This window comes from Hemitrygon akajei, chromosome 12, assembly GCF_048418815.1.
Source record: "Hemitrygon akajei chromosome 12, sHemAka1.3, whole genome shotgun sequence".
NCBI lineage: Eukaryota > Metazoa > Chordata > Chondrichthyes > Myliobatiformes > Dasyatidae > Hemitrygon > Hemitrygon akajei.
In genome coordinates, this window is record NC_133135.1 from 69442952 (window position 1) to 69465637 (window position 22686).

The 22686-nt window shown below is 39.6% G+C and overlaps 2 protein-coding genes across 5 annotated transcripts in view; one reads left to right on the forward strand and one right to left on the reverse strand.

The window, feature by feature from the left end:
- gpsm2 (G protein signaling modulator 2) overlaps nt 1-11238 on the forward strand; it is a 63982-nt gene extending 52744 nt beyond the window's left edge. For all 4 annotated transcript variants that reach the window (XM_073063423.1, XM_073063422.1, XM_073063424.1 and 1 more), the window contains exons 11-15: nt 405-475; nt 2530-2718; nt 4895-5051; nt 7185-7399; nt 10288-11238. In XM_073063423.1, the coding sequence (XP_072919524.1) occupies nt 405-475; nt 2530-2718; nt 4895-5051; nt 7185-7399; nt 10288-10446 (791 nt within the window). In that variant the 3' untranslated portion in view covers nt 10447-11238. The remainder of the gene's footprint in view (nt 1-404; nt 476-2529; nt 2719-4894; nt 5052-7184; nt 7400-10287) is intronic.
- Nucleotides 10962-22686, reverse strand: part of clcc1 (chloride channel CLIC-like 1) — a 51010-nt gene continuing 39285 nt past the window's right edge. Inside the window, exons 8-11 of the mRNA XM_073063426.1 lie at nt 16843-16940; nt 16623-16769; nt 15702-16439; nt 10962-12406 (exon numbers count right to left, since the gene is read on the reverse strand). Coding sequence (XP_072919527.1) covers nt 12365-12406; nt 15702-16439; nt 16623-16769; nt 16843-16940 — 1025 coding nt within the window. The 3' untranslated portion in view covers nt 10962-12364. The remainder of the gene's footprint in view (nt 12407-15701; nt 16440-16622; nt 16770-16842; nt 16941-22686) is intronic.

Below are 22686 nucleotides of genomic sequence, written 5' to 3' on the forward strand. Positions count from 1 at the left end.
TTTCCTAACACTCCTGTGGCCTTCTGTCTTTTACTGTGGCTCTCATCTCACAAGCTTACTTGTACCCTCATGGTGTTAGTATTGGAAGTGGAGCTTGGCGGATCAGCCTCTGGCTTCTTCTGTCACTACTACTGCTGCATTGACAATTGAGCTGTCGATAGGATGAAACTTGTAATCTTTCAGGATAACCCTCAATAAAAAAGGGGTAGTATTGCACAAATTAGTTCTGGTGGTGGTCATAAAATTGACATTTTCAATTAACATACTTAATAGAACGTTCAAATAGGCAGCAGAAGAATATGAAAGGCTGTGTATATAGACAGCTGTTATCATTAGTGTCACCCCCTGGTTAAAATGTTGAAGAATGAAAGCAGGACCAAAGAAGGTAACTTTGTTCTTTGCAGGAGCTCGACCAAGACTGAGCCGTCGGCAGAGTATGGAGAAAATGGAACTTATGAAGTTAACACCAGAAAAGGTATGGGTATTGGTAGTTCTAGAAATAATTATGCCAATTATAACATTTCATAAGCCAATAAAAGGAAACATTGATGGAGAAGATTTCAAGGATGTTTTAGAGAAATGGGAAGGCTTGATGCTCAAACACTGAATGCACTGACATGCCTTCAGCAGTGGAGCAAAGATAAGCTGGATGCATAAAGACCTGAATTGTTGGACAACTGGAGTAGCACAGTAGTATAGCTGGTCTGCTTCAACCCAGACTTTTGATGCTTTTTGTGTAAAGCTTTCTTCCTTTGATGGCATGAGTTTCCTCCTACATCCCAATGACATGAGATGGTAAGTTGATTGGCTACTGTAAATTACCAAATACGTGTAAGCTAATGGCAGCATATAAAAGATGTTGATCAGAATTCAGGGAAAAGAAAATTTAAAAAAAAATGTAGGACAGGTTTAAATGGGTGATTGATAGTGGAATTAGCATTTGAGTTGCATAGAGATTATGGATAAATGTTTCCACTTTTTGAGATTTGAAGACTGACATAAATAATGAGACATTTACAAATATACCAAATAAGGATATAAAGAATAGTAAGTTTGTGAAGTAGCATAAATACAAGACCTGAAATCTGTATGAAGGTCAAGAGAATAAAATGGTATGCTGTTAAGTTTATTGGAGAGAAACGATGAGGGTAGAGTGGAGCTCATGTAGACGAGCTAGCCAAAAAGGGCTCTTTTTTATATTGTGGATTTGATTTATGGGTATCAAGTAATTTTTCACTCTTTTGCATAAATGTTACTTTGGTACTGTGTAGAAACTTTAAAACTGTGTAAAACTATCATGTTCTTACAACAAAATAGTATTTCTTCTCACTAAAAATGTCTATCCATCAGAGCCTTTGAACATTGAATTTAACATTTGTAAGTACTTACACTTCCATCAGAGTTTTTATTTTATTTCATTTTGTATGCTATAAAAATTGTACTTGAATAGCTTTTTGCGAAGGAGAAATCTGATTCTGGAATAAGCTGGTTATTGGATTTCAGGTTTTCTGAGGTAAAATAGATACCAGTGTTTTGGATTGCTGTTACTTGTTGCTGGCTGGATGCTTATGGAAACAACTTATGGATGTGTTCTACATAATTTTCATCCCCTATTACTGTGCCATTCTTGTGCCTATACCAATCTTGTAGCGATGTGAGAATCCAATTGCTTTGGAATTTCTAATGCTATGTGGTAAGATATCAGGAATGACCTACAGATGCAGTGTTCTGTTCAGAGTCCCAGTTATGGCCAACAATTTTGGATTAATTGGTGTTTTGTCACTCTGAACATTGCCTAAGTTAAACATGTTGCATTTATTTCTCTTGAGATTTCGAACTAACCAGGAAACTGAAATTCCAGTGATAAATCAGTAGGCAAGCAAACTGAATGAAAGCGCTTAAGAAAACAAGCAATGTATGTTTAATTGCCTTAAAATAGGTCAATTTGGATAAAACTACATCAATGAGCAGAGAATATTCTAAAAATAAAAAGAAAGCTGGTGAGGGGGAAGTGTTGACGTATCTTTAAGTGGGAAAGGGCTTCGATGCTGGGAGTTAAGTCTCTAGAGAATGCCAAATGGACTGGGATGCTTGAATTTCTCAAATTGTTTGGAACATGAGTTGTGGAATCTGAAAGGGAGTTGTTATATTTTGGAAGTTCAAGGAAATGAAGGCAGACAGTGCAAAATGGGACCATATTAACCATTCTGGAAAATTCTCAGATGCTTTGCAATGTACTGAAGTTTAAGATGTTTTCAGTAGGTCTGTAACTGGAAGGTACCAGCGTAGGTGTTCATGGTCTCCCAGTCTGCATCGGGCGAACTAATTTTAATGCAATGAAATGGGGTCTTGCTTCCTCTTTGTCAGAGGAATCTGTTTTAGCATCTTCCTTAACAGAGTGGAGTTAAAAAGATGCTCTCTAACACTCAATTACTTCCAACTCATCCTGTATTCCACAGACCAGCAACTAATTTTTTTTGAAATTTTATGTGCTAGTTTTGTAATACTGATTAACTTATTTTTGTCTAGGTTCAGAATTGGAAGAGTGAAATTCTCATGAAACAGAAACCTGCCCTTTGGAAACCATCGACTAAGTTGTTGTTTATAAACCGATTCAGGGGAAAAAAGCATAAAAGTAACAATTCATCTGCAAAAGCTTTAAAAGATGCCACTAATTCTGTGGTCTTAAATGATGCTCAAGTCCATGCTCCACAAAAGGTAAACTAATTTAAGAAATTTGGTTTACAGCTTCTGGGTTTGCATCATTATGCTATGTTTTGGTTTGCTAAATGACGCAGAGTACAGTCAGCCCTCCTTATCCGCAGGGGATTGGTTCCGGGACCCCCCGGGGATACTAAAAAACGCAGATGCTCAAGTCCCTTATATAAAATGGTGAAGTATTTGCATATAACCTATGCACTTCCTCCCATATACTGTAAATCATCTCTAGATTACTTATAGTACCTAATACAATGTAAATGCTATATAAATAGTTATTTCTTGTTATTATTGTTTAGGGAATAATAACAAGAAAAAAGTCTGTACACGAGACGCGAGGCGTACAATGCTCAAACAGCGAATGCTGGAGAGAGAATTTCTGGGTTTTCTCCATCCACGGTTGGTTGAATCCTTGCATGTGGAACCCGTGGATAAGGAGGGCCGACTGTATACAGATTTTATATTTTGTTTTGAATTTCATGTACCAACTTCATTCCCTGGATTATTTCTGTATCATCTTGAGTCATTCATGAAGAAAACCAATCTCAAACATCTGTAGTATAGGCAAAATTACTTTATCGATGTTGAATTAAATGGATGAGTTCTTCCAAAGGGTCATACAAATCACAATAAGATGTTTATTTCAATGATCCTTTTAATATTATTCCAGCTAAATGACACTTATCCTGAAGAGAATAGCTTGAATAGGTAATAATTTTGGAGGTGTATATATGGCTGAGGAAGGGGGTGAGAGGAGACAAGGAAAAGAAGGGAGCCGGACTACATAAGTGGTGCTTTATGACTTAATTATAGAAGGATGTGTGCAAGCAAATAAAAGTACTTTTTCCCCAGCTAAAATGTAGTTCCAAAGCAGTGTATTTAAGTCTTTGAATATTTTACCAATATTTAGCTTGTGAAAGAACTTGGTCTGTCAATCAACCTGAAAAAAACAAATGTCTTGGGACAAGACATGGAGGCACCAGTCAGTACCATTGATAACTGCAAACTGGATGTTCATCAGTTTGCATACCTGGGGTCCACCATCAGTGACAACCTCGCTTTAGAGGCAGAAATTGGCAAGTGCATTGGGAAGGCTGCAACAATTCTTGCTTGCCTCAACACACAATTATGGGAGAACTCCAAACTCTCAGTCAAAACAAAGATGGCTGTATATAATGCTTGTGTCACCAGTACACTGCTGTACAGCAGTGAGACCTAGACAACATATACTAAGCAGGAGAGAAGGCTTAACAACTTCCATTTAAGGTGTCGTCTTTGTATCTTGTGCACTTCCTGAAGAGAACAAGTACCAAATGCCGAGGTTCTCTCTTATGTTGGTCTCCCTACTGTGTACACCTGCGTAGATTGTGCGGGCTGGGGTCTGCTGCGTGTAGGATGGCTGCATTCCAAAGACATTCTCTACAGTGAGCTGGCTCCAGGTAAGAGAACTGCTGGCCGCCTACAACTGTGCTACAATAATATCGGCAAGCTACTGGACATCAACATCGAGCTCTGGGAGGAACTTGCAGCCCACTGCACCAAATAGAGAAAGAAACAGCCTAAAACTACACCTTGGATCAGGTGTGGAAAAATTCCTGAAAACAGAAGACAAATGGGCCCGTAGAAAGGAACACTGCTTGTCCAGCAGAGCTGAGACTACTTCTGCATCAGAGACTGCCACTTATGCATTATTCTTGCCAGCTGCCACCAGCGCTGCACGAACATAGATAGCTAGGATGCAACATCCACGGTCAACCTTGATCAAGGGAGGGGCACTCATTTGTTACATTGAGAACAAGTTGTGATGCAATTTTGACTGGAATATAAAGTTGAAGTCTCAGCCAGGATGTTCACCTTTTTAGGTATTGCATTCCAACTCAGCTTCTTGTGTAAGAAACAAAAATTACCTTTTGACTACTTTGGGTTCTTTTGCCGTTTGTAGAAATGTAGGCATTTTGTTTTTCTCTACATTTGTGATATAACAGAGCACTTGGATTTTTATGATTTATTACCAGGCCAATATTGGATATAACATTCACTTTATTGATGTTTCAAATAACTATCTCCATCTCGGAATTGCCTCAAGGGAAGTGAAATGATTTTTTTTTTGCATACCTGTGTAGTATTGTTGAATGTTAGAATGAGATTGAGCGTAGTTTGTGTAACTTATTTTCAGAAAATCAATTCAGATTTAATGGGAGATGAAGGCTTCTTTGACTTGCTGAGTCAGTTCCAGAGTAACCGTATGGATGACCAACGATGTTCATTCACTGGAAATCAGAATTGTGCGGTGAAGGCTTTACCTGCCACATCCGCACCACCAAAACCCTTGGGTGAGTGTGCTTTAGAACTTTCATGACATTATATCTGAATTAAATTCCATGATTTTCCACAGATGCCTTTTCCTATTGGCATGGGGAAATTTAGCTCACTGTAATTTTTTTTTGTATATTTACTTTCCTTGCACTTCTGACCAATTTGGTTGAAGGGAATCTTTAGCACTAACTTTATTGTATCTGATCTTCATATGAAGTTATTCCTTTTTTGGCAGATTGAATAACAACCCCATTTCCTTCAGAATAAACGAAGGATACGTGAAATGAAGAAAATAATGTTGAATAATTAAGATAATGTAATAAGATTTCTTACTGCAGTCTTTACTCATTAATGAAATCGGAGCAATGTCCTGCATAATTGAGGAACATGTGGATGTGCTGTTTCATGAACAGCCAGTGGCGGATATTAATTCAGTAGAAGAATCATGTATTACATTTCATTAGTTGGGATCTTGTCCCAAGTTTCAGTAACTGCACACATTGCAACATAAGGTGCGTCTACTGCTGTCATCCTTGTGCGAGTGACCTGTTGCGAAATGCACATGCAGCGAAATCCTCTATGCATGATATTTGTTTAGTTTTCAGGTGGTCAACCTCAACAACACACCTGCACATTTTAATATTTCTCTGTTGTCAACTTGCATCTAGTTGATCTGCAGCAGGTGCATTAGAATGAACGTTCTGTTCCCTACAAGAGAAATGGAAACACAATCTAATTAACGGTAGTTTAGTGTGAGGTGCCTTTTAAAATAAGGAGATATGTTTTCAGAGAGTAGGAATTTTGACAAATAATTTTAACTCGATTGAGACCGACAAATTTTGACTCAATCTTGTTGAATAAAACCTTTAAAAAGGAAGATCACTTTGAAGATGCAGAGGTCAATATTAAATGGTATTTCATTTACAGCAAAATACCAATTATCTAGCAGCCTCAAAACTTTGGGGTTGGACTGACAGATTTACCAAACTAGTCATTGAGTGATGTAACTGTTATTAATACTCCAACACACTAAATTCACTTTAAACTTTTACAAGAATCATTCCCTCTAATAATGATCAGGGAGGCACAGAGAGAGAATCTGTAATTACTGATAAATACCTTTATTGTCCCACGGAAGAACACGTGAACTTACACAACCAATACCTGTATCCATGAACAGTCAAAAAACAGAAAAGATAATACCATTCCCTGTGGTTCAGTTTTATCTTCGTGTCTCTGGGACACTTCACATCCATGAAAGTTGTTCTCATACAGAGTTACCGCTGCCAGCACACTCGAAGCATCGGCTTCATATTCATTTCTTACCAATTTAAATATTGCATTCCAATGTCATTGGCTGTGGGTTACATGTCTGACCTTTAACACCTTTTTTATTGGCTCTGTTCCAGGCCAGCATCTATTTATTGCCCTCTTCCCAGCAAGAGACAATCCATAATTTATGGCTCTTTGTTCTCAATCAACCAGCAGCTTGAATCACAGAGACCATATTTCACAAACCTGGATGTTATATCCAACCAGAGAACACCTCACAAACTACTTCTTATTTGGAAATGATATCAGTTCAGCAGATTACCTGAGGCATCATTTTGTCGACTTTAAAAACACTCATCAAGTCAAGCGACTTTAGCTCAAAATGGATAACTTTTCATAAAATGGCAGCCTCCCTCTCCTCCCATATGGCAAGAACAAAGGCAATTGGTCCATCATCTTCCACTGTCTTTGACTTATTCGAATTCACTGATTGCAGACTGTAGTTCTTTCTGGTCAACAAGATGCCACACAGTAATGAAATAAATTTTCCAGTGAACCTGCCATATTTAAAGGGAATATGTGAAAGCAGAATGGTGAAATTGTCCCAGTAAGTTTAAAGGAAGCAGAGAAAATAGCCTTTGGTGAGCTGAGTGCTGAATATATGGATTAACTAACACTGGAAAAGCAGATTATTGGAGTTTTCCAGTAATTTTCTTTAAAGCATTTCTACATTGGAATTGTTTATCACATCACATTTGTTCACTAGCAGAACTGTCCTTGCCTGATTCATAGACACAGTAACCTTTAAATACTAACTTCAAAACCCAGCAGAAAGTTGTTTATTGAGATACATTCAGTAATATTCTCTCTAATTTCAGCTCACTCCAAATCAGTGGTCTCACCACAGACCGAGTTTTTGGACCTGCTTGCTAGTTCCCAGAGTCGTCGATTAGATAATCAACGTGCAAGCATTGGCAACCTCCCTGGCTTGCGACTGAGCAGGTATAATAACCACACTATTCACAGTCAGCTGAGCAGTGGTGACAGCATGGAACCAGATGATCCTTTCTTTGACATACTACTAAAATGTCAAGTAAGTCTTTCGTTTTACCAAGGGTTTCATTTTTAATCAGCGAGAGTTCATGTCATTTCTGAATATAGATTTCTCTGGCACAGTTTCTGGTCAAGTTTAATGGATGTAGAATGAGAATACACCTAGATTAAATCCAAATGATTAAATCAAAGAGCAGGGGGTTTTTAACAATGGAATAGTTCTAACGGGGTTGTAATTTCAATTACATTTGTAATTAAAAGTGACTGAAATAAAAATTGTATGACCACGTCAGAATGTTTCTGACAAGTGTCACAGAGTCATAGAATTGTATAGCCTTCAGCCCTTCATCTCTCTCCAACCTTTACATCTCATTTACACTAATACCATTTGTCTGCATTGGGACTGTATCCTCAGAGTACATGGCTAATGGCAGGATTCTTAGTAGTGTGGAGGAATAGAGGGGTCTTGATATCCATAGATCTCTCAAAGTTGCTGTGCAAGTTGATAGGGTGGTTTAAAAAAAAGGCGATGTTTTGGGCTGAGACCCTCCTTCAGGACTGAGATGGAAGGGGGAAGACTGTTTATTCATTTCCATAGATGCTGCCTGACTGGAGTTCTGCCGGCATTTTGTGTGTGTTTCCAGTGCCTGCAGACTTCCTTGTGTTTATGTAAAGTTGATGCTTTCCATAAGGTGTTGGCCAAATTGCACTGGGAGTATTGTGAGCAGTTTTGGACTCCTCATCTAAGATATGCTGGCAATGGAGAGGGTCCAGAGGAGGTTCATGAGAATGATTCTGGGAATGAAAGGGTTATCAGAAGAGGAGCATTTGATGGTTCCTGACCTGTACTTGCTAGAGCTTAGAAGAATGATGAGGAAACTCATTGAGACCTATAGAATACTGAAAGGCCTAGATAGAGTGGATATGGAGGGGATGCTTCCTATAGTGGGGGAAATGTAGCACCAGAAGACACTGCCTCCAAACTGAGGAATTACCATTTAGAACAGAAGTTAGGAGAAATTTCTTTAGCCAGAGGATGGTGAATCTGTGAATTCATTGCCACAGACAACTGTGGAGGCCAAGACACTGGGTATATTTAAAGAGGAGGTTGATAGGTTCTTAATTAGTCAGGGTGTCAAAGGTTATTGGGAGTACGCAAGAAAATGGTGTTGAGATGGATAATAGATTAGCCGTGATGGAATTGTGGAGTAGAATCGATGGGCCAAATGCCCTGATTCTGCTCCTGTGTCGTATGGGATTGAGTTTAAAAGCTGTGAGGTAACGTTGCAGCTCTATAAAACTGGTTAGACCAGAGTATTGTGTTCATTTCTGTTTGCATCATTATAAGGATGTGGATGTTTTTAGAGAGATTGTAGTGGAGATTTATCTGGATGCTGCCTGGATTAGGGAACATATCTGCTGTGGAAAGGTTGAGGGAGCTAAGGATTTTCTCTTTGGAGTGAGGGAGGATGAGAGATGACTTGATTGAGGGGTATCTGATGATAAGAGGCACAAATCAAGTAAACAACCAGTGCCTTTTTCCCAGGGTAGTAATGGCTAATACCAAAGCACATGATTTTAGAGTGAATGGAAGGAAGTTGAGGGGATATATCGGAGGTAGGCTTTCTACTCATAGTTATAGATACATTGCCAAGAGTCTGATACGTTAGGGATATTTAAGAGATTCTTAGGCATATGTATGAAAGAAAACTGGAGCATTTTGGGCTAAGTGAGAGGGAGGGGTTAGATTGATCATGGAGGAGGTTTATATAGGTTGGCAGGCCAAAGGGCCTGCACTGTCTTTATGTAATAACTCCCATTTGTAATTTTACATCTGAGCCCCATAATTACATTAGTTTGTCATCATCTGTGAATTTCTACTTAAGATTCCTCCTGCCCTACTGCATTACATATCTAAACCTTATCAGAATCAAAATCAGGTTTATCATCACTGGCATGTGCCATGAAATTTGTTAACTTAGCAGCAGCAGTCCAATGCAATACATAATATAGAAGAAGAAGAAAAAAAATCATCAGTAGCCCAATTATTCTCTCAGTAATAAGTAAGTTGGCCTTACAGCCTCTCTCTGAATTCTGATTCTTCATTGAGAAAGACTTGGCTGCTACTACATTGACCAATCATTTTAGCTACATTTTGTCACTGTTCAAATGGTTAATTGGCCTAGGATACCTCAAAGAGCTGAATGAATATAAATTCAAGTTATTAAATTAAATGGACATTAAAGCTAATATCAATAACAATTTACTGCATTGTGGTTAAATTTAACCTAGTTCACTTAAGTCCTTTGAAGGTAACCATTGCTCATAACCAAATTGATTAGACACACCTATATGCCTCTAAATCTTTAAATGTCTACACACTTTGGGGGCAGTTATGGATGCACAATAAATGCTGACACTTCCAGTGATATCCTATAAATGCCAATAGGTATGGTTCTGCTTATTACAAGGACCAGATTTTAGTCATTTTATTTTCCAGTGTAGTATTTGTAAATTATACTTGTGTGTATTTTGAATTTTAGAAGGATACAATTTGCTTTCAGTTGTGGGCACCCATCCATATTAATCCCATCTTCAAGTCATTGGCCCACGTTTTCTATGCTTAGTTGATTCAGGCTAATTTAGTTACTACTTAAACGCTGGCAGTGACGAAAATTCCACATTCTCCAGCGCTCTCAGGCAATTCTTCCAGCAATAGAACATTTAGTGTATATAAAACAGAAACTCTGGAAAAGATATTCCCTTGTACATAGATTTTAACTGCCTCTTTGTGCAGCTTTGTGAACGGAGGTGTAATATTAAACACAGTTTATGATATTGAAACATTTACTTTAGGCATCCATTTTCAATAGCTTTTACAAAAATAATTGATGTTATTAAAGCAATTATTGAATTTGTACATTTCAGGGCTGCAGGCTGGATGACCAGAGATGTACACCTCCACACTTTACACAGAAATGTGTAACTGTTCCTGATGAAGACTTTTTTAGCCTGATCCTACGATCTCAGGCCAAACGGATGAATGAACAACGGGGTACACTTTGTTCCAGTGAGGGAACAAAGTAAAATTGATCCCACTGAAATGAATGGATGCTGACTGATAATGAAAATAGTAAATATTCATGAGAAGTTGGTAAAATTTACACTGCACTTTGGATTTCTAGCAACCGGCAATTTTGTCTAAAATGTACTCGATTGAGTAATTGTTTTTTTTTATTGACCTGTTAAAATTTTACAGGAATATAATTTTAATGCAAATTGCTTAACAGAGTAAATTGGAAATGTTAACAACACACACAAAATGCTGGAAGAACTCAGCAGGCCAGGCAGTATCTTTACGTAGATGCTGCCTGACCTGCTGAGTTCCTCCAGCACTTTGTGTATTGCTTGGATTTCCAGCATCTGCAAATTTTCTCTTGTTTGAAAATTCCTTTACAGTACATACTGGTCACACAACCTGTTGGAAGAATACACCAGTATTATTTTTAAATTGAAAATACTTAATATTCTGATGATCCTAACAGGAAAAGGATTATTATGATTTTTAGGTTTACATGTTATGAGATCAACAAACATTGGAATTATTAGCAAAAAATAGTAACAGTTTAATTACAGAAAAATTACACTACTTATTCTTTGACTTGTTTTGGCAATGCCTACAGGAAATTGTATTTATAAACGGAACAATTCTCAAATGTACATAAATTGCAGCCTTGCATAATGTCTTGTGTCGCCAATCTTGGGCTGATTCTCAGTTTCAAGATCCTTTCATGAAACTACAGAATTTTATTTTTTTTCCAATTGTGACAGGAAGAAACATTATTGATAAACTTATGGTTGAATTATGCATAAATAATTTCAGTAATGTATACATTCTTTGCAATCACTGTACCATTTTTAGAAATTAAGTTTAAATTAAAACTCAAAATCCAACTCCTTCAGATCATTCTTTTTTTGGTATTCTTGCTTCCAGTTTAGTGATGAATGTGTATACATTTTATAATTTTCAAGGGAATAATCAAATACAATTCTGGACAAGCTTTATAAATTTCCATGTATTAATGCAACAGCTTAAGCATTTGTAAATCTTAAAGCTTACATATTTACAACTGGTTTAAGAAACTGCTAAAGATCTACTTTGCAAATGTTAAAGCATTGCCTTGATTATTTTGCCTTTAGTTGAAGTACTTGTTCTGTAATGCAATTGGAAAACATTTGAATCTTAGCTTTTCTAAAATACAGCAGTGGGAACAGGCAAGTATATTGATTAAAGTGAGGGTTCTATTGTACAGTATAACATTTAAAGAATTCTAAGGAGCTGAGTTTCAAAAATAAATACCTTTGACAAGTAAGAACTATCGTTCATTGATCACAGAGATGCTGGATAACAGAAGAATATAGAACTGTTACACCTGTGGATGAGTAATGACGCCACAGCAGATTTTGTTTTTTTTGTTGATAACTATTGGGAAAACTCTCCTTTTCTCACGGCCTAGCACCTCCCCCTTCCCTTCTATCAGAATCCTTCCTCTCCAGTCCTTTACCTTTCCTACCTACCTAGCTTCACCTATCAACTTCAAGCTATCCTCCTTCCCTTCACCCACCTTTTTGTTTTGGTGTCTTTCCCCTTCCTTTCCAGTCCAGAAGGAGGATCTCAGCCTGGAATATTGACTGTTTATTCATTTCCACAGATGAGCCTAACCTGCTGAGTTCCTCCTGCATTTTGTGTTTGTTGCTTTGGATTTCCAGCATCTGTAGAATTTCTCATATTTCTGAATGTAATTTGTGTAGTGATATGCAAGCACTACTAGAAAACTTGGTATTTTTTCACTCCCAAAACTTCAGAAATGTATATATACAGAGTAAATTCTTGTTGTATTAAGACATGCTTCATCTTCAATTATTTCATCTTTCAGTTGTCTTAATTTTCCAACAATCAATTGTCACAAATTATGTTATCTGCTTTAACATGATTTCAACATCTTCATGTTCTTTGATCCTCTCCAGATTCTAGATTGTTGAAATCCTGTAGAAAAGACAAGCATTATTCCACACAAAGCCTGAAAATTTATGAAAAGTGAACAGATAATTAGGTTTAATAAGATCATAAGGCATAGGAACAGAATTGGGTCATTCAGCCCATTAAGTCTGCTCTGCTGTTCCATTATGGCAGATCCCGGATCCTACTCAATCCATATGCTTCTCGCCATATCGTTTGATGCCTTGACTGATCAGGAAACTATCAACTTCTGCCTTAAATATACCCATGGACTTGGCCTCCATTGCAGTCTCAGGCAGAGCATTCCCTAGATTCACTACTCACTAGCTTAAATAAAAATTTAAGGTTGCCCCTCAGTTTTGAGGTTATGTCCTCTAGTTCTGGATACCCGCACCATAGGAAACATCCTTTCCACATCCACCCTATCTAGTCCTTTCAACATTCAGTAGGTTTCCATGAGATCCTTCCCCCCCCCCCCCCCCCAGATTAATTGCTAATCTATTCACATAATAGCACTAAAGATGCTAAATCTTAATTGACCAATGTGCTAGAATTTCATACGTTAAGTCAAGGGTTCCCTTGCTTATTGGTATTGGACCATGGCATAAAAATTGACTGGGAAGCCCTGGGTTAAATAATTTTCCAGAAAACATTTAAGCTTTATTTCAAATACTATACTATACTCAAAAGTCTGACAACCTAACATAACTATAATTTACATCAAGTTAACATCAACTGGAAGAATCCATACAAGCAGGAACATCACTTTTTGATGAATTTCAGTTTCGTACTTCAGAGTACTGTTCACATTCATACATTCACAATAGTTTCTGCTACAGATGATATTATAAATTTGGTCTCCTAGTAAAGACACAAACTGAATCACATCATTACTTCCAGCGTTTAGAATTATAAACATTGCCTCTTACTCTTATGTCTGCTTTACCATTCAATAATATACAGCCTGATCTGTCCTCTCAGTGCCACTTTATTCTATATCTCTTGAATTCCTTAATATGATAGCTGAAATGTCAGTGTAAGACAGCAACCTTCAATGATAAATCCTGCTTCTTTTATCCTTGCTTCCAGTCAGAGGAATACTTAAAAACAAAAGGCATTTGTTTTTAATGAATCAGTTGAAGGTCTGCTGAGGATATGGAAATATTTTGCTAACGACTTCTGTCACAGAAGTATAGGCAACCCTTGGGTTACAAACACCCAACCTCAATGAGCTCAGTAACATTCTAAACATATGTACAATGGTGCTGGAAAGTTTGTGAACCCTATAGAATTTTCTCTATTTCTGCATAAATATGACCTAAAATCTGATCAGATCTTCAGTAAAGCCCTAAAATGAGACAAAAGCACAAAAAGTATTATACTTGTTTGTTTATTTATTGAGAAAAATTATCCAATGTTATATGTATTAGTTAGAAAAAGTATGGGAGCCTCAGGATATTGCCTTCTACAAAAGCAAACTGGAGTCAGGTGTTCCAATCAATGAGATGGGATTGGAGGTGTGGGTTGCAGAGGTGCCCTGCCCTATAAAAACATAGAACAATACAGCACAATACAGGCTCTTTGGCCCACAATGTTGTGCTGACCCTTAAACCCTGCCTCCCATATAACCCTCCACCTTAAATTCCTCCATATACCTGTCTAGTAGTCTCTTAGTAGTCTATAAAAAACAGTCAGGTTACTGACAGAGCCTCCTCTTGTCTAGAAAGATCTGTTTATGTGCACCATGCCTTGATGAAAACAACTTTCAGAAGACCTCAGAAGAAGAATTGTAGAGATGCGTGAAGCTGGAAAAGGCTACAAAAGCATTTCTAAAGACCCAAGTGTTCATCAGTCCACAGTAAGAGAAATGTTCTACAAATGGAGGAAACTCAGTACTGTTGCTACTCTCCCTAGTAGTGGGTGTCCTGTAAAGATCTCACCAAGAACACAACGTGCAGTGCATAAGGAGATGAAAAAGGACCCAAGGGTAACAGCAAACGACCTGCAGAATCTCTAGAACTTGAAGTCTCTGTGCATATGTCCACTATAAGAAAGTCACTGAACAAGAACGGTGTTCATGGAAGAACACCACAGATGAAAACACTATCTCCAAAAAAAATATTGCTGCACATCTCAAGTTTGCAAAAGCCTACCTGGATGTTCTACAATGCTTCTGGGACAATGTTCTGTGGACAGATAGACAAAAATTGAACTATTTGGCAGAAAAACACATTGCTCTGTTTGCAGGTAAAAGAACACTGCACATCAGCACCAAAACCTCATTCCAACTGTGAAGCACTGTGGAAGGAGCATCATGGTTTGGGGCTGCTTTGCTGCCTCAGGACCTGGACAGCTTGCAATTAGTGAGGGGAAAAATGAATTCAAAATGGTGTCAAAACATTTTACAGGAGAATGTCAGGGTAGCAGTCCGTCACCTGAAGCTTAATAGAAGTTGGACAATACACCAAGACAAAAATCAGAGAGACGAGTAAATCAGCAATGGAATGGTTTTAAAAAAAATTGTGCTTTGGAATGGCTGAGTTGAAGTCCTAACCTTAATCCTATAGAAATGTTGTGGAAGGATGTGAAATAAGCAGTTCATGCAAGGAAGCCCACCAACATCCCAGAGTTGAAGCAGTTTTGTACAGAGGAATGGCCTAAAATTCCTCTAAGCCAGGGGTGTCAAACTCATTTTAGGTCACGGGCCGGATTGAGCAAAATGCAGCTTCATGCGGGCCGGATCAGTCGGACGCGTGCGAACGCAGCTTTCGTTGCCTCCGTTTTTTCAGCCTGCTCTCATGTGTCTCAGTCTCTGCTATAACTACAAAGTGTTTCACTTTACAAATTCCGTTTCTTATGAAGAAGACTGCCGAATAAACACTAAAAACCCTGAAAACCTGGTACCTGAATAAACTCAGCATTAGCCATATCATACGCCATAGGCGCTTCGATTACTGGGGCCAGCTTTAATAGTAATTAGATATTATCTCGAGGGCCAAAGATAATTCCACCGCGGGCTGGCGGGCCTTGAGTTTGACATATATGCTCTAAGCCAATGTGCAGAACTGATCAACAGTTACCGGAAATTTATGACGAAATTGTGAAAATTCTACAGGGTTCACAAACTTTCTAGCACCACTGTACATGTTTGTTCATACAAAAGGCAGTATCAGTTTTTTTTCTCTTCACTTTTAGGAACTGTTCTTTCCAAGATAATGTAATGATAACAAGCCATTTGTATGTATTTTCCAACTTTTAAACAAAATTAATCTAAGGACTATTACCCAAGGATGCCCTGTACTATGATTTTATGGCAATTTACCTCTGTTCCCACAGTTTCTACGAAGGATTCCTCATTTTCACGTTTCTCTTGGAGATTCTTTTTATCAATGGGTTCCATGTCTGGGGTATTGTCTGATGGATGCTGTGGAAATGCATTAACAGACCTGTCAGCTACCCAGGGGTTCTTGAGAGTTTCTCCATTTTTCTGCACACCCTTCTCCCCCGTTCTCATCTTATTGGAGTTGTTGGAAGGGAGGCCATTTGTATTCTTTCTTTGCAAAACACCAAGTTCATTCTGTCCAACAACCCCTCCAGCCTGATAAGCAACATTATGTTCCATGACAAATTTTGTATCATTTTGTAGATTTTCTCCAAGTGGCTGCTGATTTTCAGAACAATGCCTAGAAAAATAACGGCTTGGTATTACTCTTCTACGTAGCTGATTGTCACCACTCCCATTTTCAGACACCCCAGTTCTCTCCCAGTTCATTACATCTTCAACACCCTGTTGATTCATATTATTTTCTCTATCAGGACCTGTAACTGTAGACTGAGACTGTTCATTTTTGGCATCTCTTCTGGCATCAGGAACATATCGAGCATCCCCCCCTGCTTGATAATCCACACATCTTTCCCTTTGATAAAAGGTATCATGAACGGGGTTTTGCGCTATATATAGCACATTATGGTCTGCAATTGGAGGTCGTGAATGATCATCTGGATGGAATCTAGGTAAGCCATATCGAAAAACTGCATGAATACAGAAATAGCTGAATGCCTACAAAACAAAATCAGTAAAGAAAGGTAAATATGATTATACCAACTCCTTCAACTCCAAAAATTAATATTACACTAAAACTTAATATAACATTAGCAGGATCTAATCAATAAATGAGCATTATTGCATGCAATTTTACTTTAATGATCATTATATGATTTGTTTATTAAAACCAATACTCACAATAAAGGACAGAACTACCAAGCAGGCCACGTAAAACTGCAATAGCCATGGAAGTTCTTTAAGAATGTCTCGAAAAAACTGACTGATGGGTTTCCCGATATGATTCAAGGGTTCAGTGAACAGTGTTGTTAAAGTCAGCATCAGGGCCTGAAAAAGTACATAGGTTACATCACTGTAAACTTAAATTCTATGCACTGACTATTATTTTTATTATTTTCACCTTGCTTGGTGGAACTTCCCAAACTGGATCTACCAGCAGGTCGTTATAGTATTCTTCACATGGGTCATCCTGCAGAGTCCACGTTCGCCTGAACCATTCTGTTTGGGGAAAGATTTAAAAATTATATTCCAAGTTACTCCAAATTTGGGATCATTCTTAATCATCACAACATTCTGGCAAAATGTAAACATTCATGATATCAATTACCTGCTGCCAAATCTCGCTGGAAAACTCAGTTTAACAACCAAAAAAGAACAGCTAGGGAAGGCCAGAAAATGTGTAGCTCTTCTGAAAGTTACACACCTTATTATCACAAAGTTCACAGTAATGTTTCACGGTGTCTGATACTTCTGCTGCTTTGAAATATTTAAAAGATAAAATGTAGGAACTAAATGTAATCATCTAATCTTATTATTAAAGTAGAAAGGTGATGAAAAAAGTATACACTCTCCATTTGTGTTATTACCTATGATGTGCTTGTTGAGTTATTCTTTAGAGTTTAGAAGAGTGTGATGGGCAGGGAAGATGCTTCACTAACTGAGGACTCAGGATTGAAGGAAAAGTTTGAGATGAAGGATAGGCTGTTTCAGATTGAGATCAGGAGAAACTTTTTTTCATTCAGAGGATCTGTACATTTGGAGCTCTCTCTGCTGGGCAACTGTGGAAACTCTGCTGTTTTCATTAGGAGGCAAAGCACATTGGATTATTCTGGGCAATAGGGAATGAAGGCACATAGGGATAATGCTAGAAAGTAGTGCTGAGGTAGAAAAGTATTCATGATATTGATATATAATGGAACAGACTTGAAAGGCCAAATGGCCAACTCCTGATCCTATGTTCAAATGGATCTTCATCTATTCATTCAATCATCAATAACATTGTAACGTTCTCGCTCGGGTGTAACGAAACCCGAGTTAAACGTAGAGGTAAACCGTAGTCAATAAAAACAAGGTCGCAGTAAGATTAACCATTTACTGTTCACTCTTCACATTAACGTATGGTGAAAACTGTTGATAAAACAATACAAGATTGGTACAGTGTTTGTTTCCTTCTAGGTATCACATTTACATCGTGAATACTTGCAAAGGTAAAACTACAATAACTACATTACATTAAAGTGCAGCATAAAGTCAGAATCTACCTGCTCCATTGACTGCTTTAAATACACTTCAACACAAACTATCCCGACTCTTTAACTAACGAAAACATAAACCTTATCGACCGTCGTTACTTTTAACAGAATCAGTGTGCTGCCTTTATGGCAGTTATTTAGTTTATAATATTTTCGCTTAGTAATTTGTTAGCATTTTTTAGTTAAAGTTAGGATTGTTTAAGTAAATTCATTTGTCTGTAATATATCGCGGCTGCGATCACATCACATCCAGTTTCGCCGCGTCTTGTGGGAAAATACCGGTTCGGGATAAACGCAAGGGTGGGGGGTGCTCACATGTGGCGCCACAGCGCTAGTTAAGTTTGTTCTCTACGCACCAAAGACACAGTGAAAGCAACGCTGTAAGTCATGAGATAATCAATATGTTGAATTAAAATGTTAACATCGATTCTGTTAAAATTAATGACGGTCGATAAGGTTTATGTTTTCGTTAGTTAAAGAGTCGGGATAGTTTGTGTTGAAGTGTATTTAAAGCAGTCAATGGAGCAGGTAGATTCTGACTGTATGCTGCACTTTAATGTAATGTAGTTATTGCAGTTTTACCTTTGCAAGTATTCACGATGTAAATGTGATATTTAGAAGGAAACAAACACTGTACCAATCTTGTATTGTTTTATCAACAGTTTTCACCATACGTTAATGAGAAGAGTGAACAGTAAATGGTTAATCTTACTGCGACCTTGTTTTCATTGACTACGGTTTATCTCGACGTTTAACTCGGCGTTCCGTTACACCCGAGCTAGAACGTTACAGTGAAAAAGCGGCATTATCAGGTGTTTCAAGTGCAGCAATGTCAACTCGGTCCAGCATCAAGTCGTTGCCATCCTGCGACAGGGGCAGTAGGGCATCAAGTAAGGCCATCCAAGCAAGAGCTAAAGCAGAAGCCGCCAATGTGCGAGTGTGCTTTGCCAAACAAGAAGTAGAAGTAAAAATGGAAGCGGCTGCCAGAGAAGCCGAAAACCAGAAGGAAGAGGCTGCCAGAGAAGCCGAAAACCAGAAGGAAAAAGGCTGCCAGAGAAGCCGAAAACCAGAAGGAAGAGGCTGCCAGAGAAGCCGAAAACCAGAGGAAAAAGGCTGCCAGAGAAGCCGAAAACGAGTTGGAAAGAAAAAGGGTAGAGGCAAAGTTAGAAGTGCTGAAGCTAGAACGAGAAGCAGCAGCTGCCAGGGTGGAAGCAGAGTTAATAGAAGATGCTGAAGAAATGCATGATCCGGTTGACGGAAAATCTACTTCAGAAAAGATCAGGTTGGAACGCACAAGAGACTATGTCCAATCTCAAATAAGCTGGAAGATTCGTTCTTCTGCTCCACACTCATTTCATAACGTCCCACGTCATGAGGAGTCTCAGAGAGGCCCGACCGCATCGCATCCATCCGAGGAATACAATTTACCCTCGCAACCCCGCAATGAATCCAGGAATGAAAGGGCTCATGACAAGCACTTCTCGACACCAAACTTACCACATTTGGGGAGAAGAGAGGCAAAGACTGAGTCCAGAACAGCAAATTCCATAACAGATGTACGCCCTCAGTTGATTGATAGATAGATACTTTATTCATCCCCATGGGGAAATTCAACTTTTTTTTCCAATGTCCCATACACTTGTTGTAGCAAAACTAATTACATACAATACTTAACTCAGTAAAAAATATGATATGCATCTAAATCACTATCTCAAAAAGCATTAATAATAGCTTTTAAAAAGTTCTTAAGTCCTGGCAGTTGAATTGTAAAGCCTAATGGCATTGGGGAGTATTGACCTCTTCATCCTGTCTGAGGAGCATTGCATCGATAGTAACCTGTCGCTGAAACTGCTTCTCTGTCTCTGGATGGTGCTATGTAGAGGATGTTCAGAGTTTTCCATAATTGACCGTAGCCTACTCAGCGCCCTTCGCTCAGCTACCGATGTTAAACTCTCCAGTACTTTGCCCACGACAGAACCCGCCTTCCTTACCAGCTTATTAAGACGTGAGGCGTCCCTCTTCTTAATGCTTCCTCCCCAACACGCCACCACGAAGAAGAGGGCGCTCTCCACAACTGACCTATAGAACATCTTCAGCATCTCACTACAGACATTGAATGACGCCAACCTTCTAAGGAAGTACAGTCGACTCTGTGCCTTCCTGCACAAGGCATCTGTGTTGGCAGTCCAGTCTAGCTTCTTGTCTAACTGTACTCCCAGATACTTGTAGGTCTTAACCTGCTCCACGCATTCTCCATTAATGATCACTGGCTCCATATGAGGCCTAGATCTCCTAAAGTCCACCACCATCTCCTTGGTCTTGGTGATATTGAGACGCAGGTAGTTTGAGTTGCACCATATCACAAAGTCCTGTATCAGTTTCCTATACTCCTCCTCCTGTCCATTCCTGACACACCCCACTATGGCCGTGTCATCAGCGAACTTCTGCACATGGCAGGACTCCGAGTTATATTGTTGTGTACCCGCAGACATGTTCCCTCAGCCCGCATGCCACTTGCAGCCGAACCCGTAGTACGGTATTTAGCACAACGGGATCTCGTCACTTCAGGACTATACCAGTTCGACGATAAACCTGAAAATTACCGTGCATGGCACTCCACATTCACCAATGCTATCGACGGAGTCCAGCTCAGAGCAACCCAGAAGTTGGATCTTATGGCAAAATGGCTGGGAAAAGAATCATGCGAACAGGTGAGACGCATACGTTCAGTGTACATCAACAAACCCGAGCTAGCATTGAAGAAAGCATGGGAGAGACTTCAGGAGGGCTATGGGGCCCCCGAAATTATTAAAGCGGCGCTATGCCAACGTTTGGGAAATTTTCCTAAGGTGTCAGCCAAGGACCACACTAAGCTAAGAGAATTCGGAGATTTACTCATGGAGATTCAAGGCGCCAAAGAAGATGGCTACTCAGCTGGCCTAGTATACCTAGACACTCCAACCGGGATTAGACAAATCGTGGACAAACTTCCATTTGGGCTGCAGGACAGGTGGTTGTCCGTTGGCTCAGAGTACAAGGAAGAACACAGAGGTCGATTTCCTCCCTTCGAGTATTTCACTAGGTTTGTGTGCAAGGAGGCGAAGAAGCGAAATGATCCTAGCCTCATAGGTCCAGGAAGCAGTACAATTTACACCAAGCCAGATAAATCCTCTTCAAATAATTTCAACGTTATTAAACCAGTCTCAGTGCTTAAGACCGAAGTCTTTACAACTAACAACAACCCTAGCAAGAATTGTCCATTGCATAACAAAACCCACCCCCTCAAGGAATGCAGAACGTTTAGGGAAAAACCCCTTGAAGAGAGGAAGGCCCTTCTCAAGGAGAAAAGAATATGTTTTAAATGCTGTTCCTCGACCTCTCACTGTGCTAGAGAGTGTATGATCGCCGTGAAGTGCCCGGAATGTAATAGCACTAATCACGATGGGGCCATGCATCCCGGCCCGTTACCGCAAACCGACTACGCTCCTTCACCCCCACAACAGGACGGCGGGGAGGGAGAAGCTCACTCCAGGACAACCGTTGTCAGCTTGAGCTGTACAGAAGTTTGCGGTCAAGCTCAGTCAAGCCGTTCTTGTTCAAAGATCTGTCTCACTAAGGTGTACCCTAAGGGAGCCAAAGACAAGGCCATCAAAGCCTACGTAATTCTGGATGATCAGAGCAATCGCTCGCTAGTCAGTCCAGAGTTCTTTAACTTGTTCAACATTGAGAGTGAGCAGTTCCCATACTACCTTAGAACTTGCTCAGGCAACATGGAAACTTACGGAAGGAAGGCTGAAGGCTTCCAGATCGAGTCCCTGGAGGGTAAAGTCGTCATCTGTCTCCCTCCACTCTTAGAGTGCGATGAAATTGTGAATAACCGCACTGAAATCCCGACGCCAAGTGCGGTGCTACACCAGCCACATCTCCACCACATCGCCAAACACATCCCAGAACTGGATCCAGAAGCAGAAATACTCCTGCTATTAGGAAGAGATGTTCTCCGGGTACACAAGGTTAGGCAGCAGGTCAATGGACCACACGATGCCCCCTTTGCGCAACACCTGGATCTGGGCTGGGTGGTGATAGGAGAGGTGTGCCCTGGCAACATACACAAATTGACGGTTAACACACTCAAGACCAATGTGCTAGAGAGTAGCCGCCATTCGATTCTTCAACCCCGCACAAGTTCCATGTGTGTCCAGGAAGCACAACAAGGCTTTAACAAGCGCAAAGTAACTGACGAGGCGCTGGGTCAGTCAGTCTTCGCTCAATCGGAGCATGATAATAAACTTGCTCCATCGGCTCAAGACGCCATCTTCTTAAAAACAGAGGACACCAAGGTCTTCAGAGACAAAGCAAATAGTGGGGTCGCCCCACTACCTTTCAGAGAACCACGCCAGTGCTTACCAAACAACAAAGAGCAGGCAGTCAAGCGGTTCACGTCCTTGCAAAAAACCCTGAAAAGGAAACCCGAGATGCAGCAACACAGACAAAAGTGGACAGAACCCCGCAGGAACCTTCAAGTTGGAGATTTAGTCCTGCTCAGGGACAAGCAAATCGCCCGCAACTGCTGGCCAATGGCCAGAACCACTGCCACATTCCCTAGTCGGGATGGACATGTCAGGAAAGTCGAGTTGAAAACTACCGACCAAGGTGATGTGAAAATTTACCAAAGGCCCGTTACAGAAGTCATTCTACTTCTACCTAATGAC